Genomic DNA, 6,654 nt, shown 5'->3' on the forward strand with positions numbered 1-6,654 from the left:
AGCCTCCTCTCAGAGGCACCCCCAGGCCTCTTGCCTTCCCTTCTCCCCACCAAATCCTAACTCTTGGCTGCCTTGATAACTCAAGGTTTTGAGCTTGTGCCTTGACCTGGGCCTAACTTGTCTTTGAGTCTGGGATGCTGGGGCTACAGGGGACAAGCCCTACTTTCATCAGTAATAGGGGGAGGCTCCTTGTTGACACCCCTCATCCCAGGAAGTGGAAGGAGCAAAAAGAGTATGACTCCTGCATCTCATCCCTTTCCACAGATTTCCCCCAAGTCTCTCTCTGCCAAATGTGGCTCTTCTTAGTCCCATCCTGACAGGGCTCCATCAGTCCCTTTCCTCTACATCCCCCCTTCCTCCAAGCATCCCGTTGGGCCCCACTCTCCCCTGAAGGCATCCTCTGGATCCCGGGACTGCTGATGATGATCAAGCTGGGCCTGGCATTAATGCCCCAGACAAGATCTATTGGCCTGGCCCTGCCCAGTCCCTGACATGCCAACCCCTGGCCATGCTGCAGACTGGGGAAGATAAAAGGAGCAGCTCAGTGGGGCACACCCACCTCAACAATGCTCGCACAGGGAGGACCTGGTGGCTGCAGAGAGCTGCCCAGAGCCTGTGTCCAGATGGTCCTGCTGGAGGTGAGGTTTGGGTCTGGGGGAGGTCCCTATTCCCTCTTCCCACTGCCCCAGCTCACCTGCCCCAGGAAATTGGTACAGTGACCAAAGTCCCTGAAGGAGGTGGAGAGGGAGGGGGAAGGATCTCAAAGGCCTGCTCTCCCCCTCTTCCTTTGGCCCTCAATTCCACCTAAAGACTCCCCACTCCACTGCTCTCTGCCCACCCTCTCACCACCCACCCACAGGCCTGCCTGCCAGGTCCCAGGCTGAAGATCGGCTATGAATTATTAAAACAAACAAAAGCATTTCCTAGCAGGGATGCTAGCCTGCAGCTGCTTACAGGAAAGGCAGCCCCAGCTGGCCTCCCTCTCCGGGGCCCTGCTAGTGTGCTGGGACCAGCTCCAGTGGGAGGGCTGGCCTAGGTCCTCCAGGGGTCTCCTCCAGGGGGAGGCCTGGCCTGGGCCCTCCAGAGGTCTCCCCAGACTGGGAAGCATATCAGAAGGAAAGGAGAGCTACTTCTGTGCTGAGTGTGCCAGCAGGAGGACTTGGGTCTTCAGGGGAGTCAGGGGAAGATGGGCTGGGGCTGGGCAAATGGATCTTAGAGATAAAGTCCTGTTGGCTCAGGCAGGGGCAGGGGTCCTTGTGCAGACTTCCCTGGTAGGAAGACCTTGGTAGGGAGAGGGCAGCCCTCTCCACCAGCCTTTCCATCCCCATTGCCTCCAGTTTAAGGGTATGCAGCCCCTCTGCTCTCCCTACCCCTCTTTTGCTCAGACCTTTCCTTCCTGTTGGCACAGCCTCCCTCACTCATCTTAGCAGGCCTTCTGGGCCTTTTCCTCCCCACCCACCTTCTGTAAAATCTTGGCATTATTGTAAAAGCCAAGCTGTAGAACTGGGCAGGAGAAGCTGCTCCAGTAGCTGATTCCTGGGTCAGGTAGAACCTGGAGTCTTCTAAAGTCAAGAGGGGAACCCAACATAAGGGGACTTGGGAGCCCTCTGGGAAACATTCCTGCTTCCTCTGGCAGACTGTCATCACCCCCACCCCGCATGGACTGCTTGAGCCTGCCCCAGGTGCTGTGGACACAAGGATGAACAGACCGCTACCCTTGCCTTAATGGAAGGCCCCAGCTGGCAGGGCAAGGAGGACCGGGACAGGCAGAGGACAGCAGATGCTGGCCTGTGGTAAGCATTCGTAGGCAGCACTAAAACCACTGCCCTGGGCATGGTGGGAGGGCATAGAAAGAGCAGGTGCTGGGCTCGGTGGGTGTGGGAGGGAGTCCTGAGGCTGGTGAGACTTAATGCAGGGGATGTGCAGGTGCTGAGGGCAGAGGGACTGTTTCAATAGACCACAGCACTTAACCAGTGGTGCAGCTAATTCTCCAAGTATCCATTGCCTGCCAAGTATCATGCAGAGGAGGCTGGGGAGGAAGACTGGAGTCAGACCATGATAGGCCTTGAATGTTGGAGATATCCATGAGGAAGCAGTGGGGCTTGGGGGTTGGTCACTTTATTTTATTTTATTTATTTATTTATTTATTTATTTATTTATTTATTGAGACGGAGTCTTGCTCTGTCACCCAGGCTGGAGTGCAGTGGCTGATCTCAGCTCACTGCAAGTTCCGCCTCCCGGGTTCACACCATTCTCCTCCCTCAGCCTCCTGAGTAGCTGGGATTACAGGCGCCCGCCACCTAGCCTGGCTAATTTTTTTTGTATTTTTTAGTAGAGACAGGGTTTCACCATGTTAGCCAGGATGGTCTCCATGTCCTGACCTCATGATCCGCCCGTCTCAGCCTCCCAAAGTGCTGGGATTACAGGCTTGAGCCACCGCGCCCGGCCTACTTATTTATTTTTAAGGCACAGTTTCACTCTGCCGCCCAGACTGGAGTGCAGTGGTGCGATCTTGGCTTACTGAAGCCTCTGCCTCCCAGGCTCAAGCAATCCTCCCACCCCAGCCTCCCAAGTAGCTGGGACTACAGGCATGCTTCACCACGCCCGGTTTATTTTTGCATTATTAGTAGAGATGATGCTCTCTACTGTTGGCTAGCCTGGTTTCGAACTCCTGACCTCAAGTGAACGCCCACCTTGGCCTCCCAAAGTGCTGGAATTACAGGTGTGAGCCACCATGCCCAGCCTGGTCACTTTATTTGTAATCAGAGAGAGACATGAGCAGAAAAAAGTACTTTGGAAATACTGCTTTGGTCCCCAGTGCAGGGAGGATGGTTTTAGGGGAGTGGTGAATGGCTGGGGCTAGGCACTGGGCCAGGAGGCTGAGGTGGTAACCAGGGTGCAATTAACCTTCAAGCCAGGGAGGAAGTGGGTGGAGGGCCAGGGGTTTCATTGCTAAAAGCGGTGGTGGAGGGCACTGAGATTGGGACTAGGACACGGAAAGGAACATTCCTAAGCCTTGACAACCAGGCAACTGTGGGGTGAGGCTGAGGAAGGTGTCAAAGCCACCTCTCGGATCCCAGGGAGCCTTCTGGGAGAGCGCTTCCGTGCAAGTTTCTCAGAGACAAGAGGGAGAGAAACCAGGCAGCGGATGTAGGCGGGGGCAGGGGCAGGGGGAGGAATTTTCACTGTTGCTGATTTGGGATGAGAAGACCTGCGCAGAGGACTGACTGAGGAACAAGATACAACCGGAGTGATAACAGACAACACGAGGAAGAGTGGGAAGGAAGGACAAAGTGGCTCCCTCTGGGATTGGGAGGACAGTCAGCTGAACAACAAAGCGAGTGGGGGCTCCCAGTCTATGTCCTGAGACAGAGAAGTCTCCAAACTTGGGGATTAGCAGACTGAGCCTCGAGAAAGCCCCTGTTCACATTGCAGAAGCCCTCTGCATCCCAGCAATGTGGCCCTCACAATGTGGGGACTCCTACTGGACACCCCAAGCCCACGCAGCCCCACTATGTGCAGACACCACTGCTGTGGCCCATGCTCTGAACCCCACACAGACTCCAAGGGCACTGCCTCCTTCACATTTGCTTCCCCTTCATCAGACCTGCCTCTGGGTAGGCACAGAGGTAAAGAAATGGAAACTTAACTCCCAGAGGCCCCTGTCAGCACTCCTCATCCACTCTTACAAAGAGCTCTCGCCACACAGCAGGTGGTGGGGATAAAGAGGGGGCCATGTTAAAGAAACTGACCGTCTCAAATTGAACAAAAAGCCAGAACCAACAGAAGATCAGGCAGGAAGTGGAATTGTAAGCATAGCACAGGAAAACACAAGTTAATGGAAAGAAAAATAGGAAGGAAATACACTAAAATGTTGACAGTAGTAGTATTAGAGAGGAGGGACTAAATTTTTTATTTTCCAATTTTTCTGGAATATAGCTATATCCCTTGTAAAACTTTCGGAAATTAATTCATCCACAAGACCCTTTCTCTTCCGGAAGAGATCAGCTCCAGAGCCCCACAGTGTTCCCTCCTGACGGGCCAGGAAAGGACGGCCTTCAGTTTGCGCATGAAGCGCGGTGTGTCTGTTACAGGGTGAGACTGAGGCGTCCTCGTGGGTGTGAATGTGGGCTCCTGTGTCAGGCCCGGTCTGCCCTAAGCCCCCCATTCGGAATCCCTTCGGGCTGCTGCAACAGCTCAGACTTCTGGGAAGCCCAGTGCCAACCCTGTCCCAGCTGTCAGCAGAGCTGGCACCTCCCTAATCCTAAACCATAGTGACTCCCCATAGGATACCTAAATGCCTCCCTCCATGGTCACCGCTGAAGGTGCAAAAAGCCAGGAGGTGCAGGTGGTTTGGGGGCAGGTCAATAAACTTTTAAAGTTCGCCTTCAAATCCTGGAGTCAATCCCCTACTAACGTTCCCAGATCCTTGCAAAGGAGTCAGAGGAGACCGGCGCGGGTGCTGGGTTCCCAGGGACTCTCTGCCTTCCACAGGACCTACCAGAAAAACACCTGAGGGAGAGGCAGGGCCCCTGCCCGGTTCTCAGGCCAATCAGTCCAGCCAGACCGACTGCCCACCTCATCTCTTCGCCACTGTCCAGCCCCCAGCCGCTTCTCTGGGTCTGCACACCCCCATCCTCCAATTCTGAGGGGCGTGGGAAAGGAAAAAGGGGGCTGGGTTTCGTGCCTTTCCTGACAGAGAGCTGCGGAATTGGACAAGGAGAGGCACTGGGACTGCCCAGGAAGGAGGGGCTGGACGTTCCTAGACAGCCGGTGGCTGTGGGTCATGGCTTGGGGCTCTGCCTCTTCTCTCAGAGCCATAGACGGCCCAGCTGGGGTGGCGTTCATCGCCGCACCCGCGAGCAGCCGTCATACATCTGCCGGGACAGCCTGGAGTGGAGGCAGAAGCCCCGCCCCGGCCCGCCCCACAACCTCAGGAGGCAGCACAGGCGCTCCGGACGGGGTGGGCAGGAGAGCTCGCCGGGACCGTCCAGAGTTAGGGCTCCTTCCGCCCCTGGCTCCAGCAGCTCCAACAAGCTGAGCCGAGGCGGCGCGGAGCCGTCCAACCCGAGCGCACCGGGTCTGGTCCCAGCGCTTACCTCTGCGCCGCGGTGCTGGCGTCCAGGATGCCCGCGCCCTGCATCCAGGAGCGCACTGAGCCCAGGCCGGCGGGCAGCAGCGGCTCCTCCTTCAGGTTCAGCCCGCCGCGGGGCAGAGCCTCCTGCGCAGGGAACATGAGAGCGCGCAGTGAGTGGGCGCCCCCGCCGCCCGGGATCCGGTCCCGCCGAGGCTGCAGGCGTCTAGCTCAGCCCGACCCGACGGCACCAGGCGCCTCCAGCAGCGCAGCACCGAGTCCGGGCGGCTCAGTGCGCGCTCGCCTCTTGGGCGCTCCCTCGGAGAAAGCAAGTCCGCGGGTGCCGGCGCTGTCCCCTCCCCTCCTGGGGCGCGGGGCGGGGAGATGGAGGGATTCCCCCGCGGCCTGAGCGCTGGCGGGCGGACTGCGAGCGGGCGGGGAGGGCGGGGAGCGGAGCCCGCACCCGGTCCGCGCGGAGGCGCCCCAGAGGCGCGCTCTGGCGGCTGCCCGGGGCCGCGGTCGTCGGAGGGGGGGCCCGAGCGCCCCGGGAACTGCCTCGGGCAAGGCGGGGGCTCGGGGCTGCCCGCCCTTTCCCCCTCGCCGCCCCCACCTCCCGCCCGCCCGCGGCGCCAGCGCGGGGCGCTGATTACCATCCGGGAGAAGGAGGCTGCGGGCGCGGAGCTCGGCGGCGGCGGCGACAGTGGCGGCAGCGGCGGCAGGAGCAGCAGCAGCCGCGCGTCCCGGGGAAAGGCTGGGGCCGCGCCGGGCCAGCAGACGCCGCCGCCGCCGGCGCCCCGCGTGCTCCGGCGTCCCGGCCCTGCCGTAGCCCCGGGCGGCAGCACCTGGAGCAGTAGCAGCAGCAGCCCGGCCGACTCCCCCCGGGGCCCGGTTCCCGCGCCGCCCCGCCGCGGCCGCCGCCGCCCGCCGCTCCCCGGGGCCTGGCCGCGGGCCCGGGCCATCCCGCCGCCGCCGCCGCCGCTCCCGGGGGAGCGGTAGCCGAAGGGAGGGAGCGCGGGCGGGAGGAGGGATGTCGGGAGCGGGCGGGCCCAGGGGACGGGGGCCCGGGGGAGGCGGGGGCGGGGCGGCGCGGCCGGCCGAGGGGCGGCCGGGGACGTGACATCATCGGGGGAGGAGCGGCCGGGCCCGGGCCGCGGCGGCGGGGCGGACCCTGGCGAGTCGGTCGACCGGGCTGGGGGCTGCGGCCTGGTGGAGGCCACGGGAGGGAACGGAAGAGCTCGGCGGGGGCCTCGGAGACCCGCTCAGGGAGGATCTGGGGCCGCGCGACGAGGGAGCCCGGCCCGAGCTGGAGGTGCGCGCCCTGCAGCGCTCGGGAACCTCCGCGGCCTCCCCGTCGCCGCCGGACGAAGCCCCGGCGTCTTCGCGGACTCATCTCCCTCCCTAGCATCCGCCGTACTCTCCGCGCCCGACGCCTTGTGCCTGGACTTGCTGCTCATTTTGACGCCTCCGAGCTTTTGCTCTTGACGTTTTTCTCCGGCGCGAATGTACTCCCGCATTTCCCCGGCGACCCTGACCTCGCTTTAACCCCAGCTAAGGACTGAAACGCCTCTGTCCTTAGGCTG

The 6,654-nt window shown here is 61.1% G+C and overlaps 1 protein-coding gene across 4 annotated transcripts in view; it reads right to left on the bottom strand.

Annotated features, from left to right (window-relative positions):
• Window positions 1-6,078, bottom strand: part of EBF4 (EBF family member 4) — a 66,331-nt gene extending 60,253 nt beyond the window's left edge. For 2 of the 4 annotated variants that reach the window (XR_013399763.1, XM_015149412.3), the window contains exons 1-2: window positions 5,725-6,078; window positions 5,100-5,221 (exon numbers count right to left, since the gene is read on the bottom strand). Coding sequence is in view for 2 of the 4 variants with exons in the window: in XM_015149412.3 (XP_015004898.3) it covers window positions 5,100-5,221; window positions 5,725-6,033 (431 nt within the window). In the remaining 2 variants the exon portion in view is untranslated. Of the gene's footprint in view, window positions 1-5,099; window positions 5,654-5,724 lie in introns of those variants that run through there. The other 2 variants (XM_077951381.1, XR_013399764.1) reach the window with 2 other exon arrangements.
• Between the last annotated feature and the right edge of the window lie 576 nt (window positions 6,079-6,654).

The sequence above is a fragment of the Macaca mulatta genome, chromosome 10 (genome assembly GCF_049350105.2).
Source record: "Macaca mulatta isolate MMU2019108-1 chromosome 10, T2T-MMU8v2.0, whole genome shotgun sequence".
In the NCBI taxonomy this organism is placed as follows: domain Eukaryota; kingdom Metazoa; phylum Chordata; class Mammalia; order Primates; family Cercopithecidae; genus Macaca; species Macaca mulatta.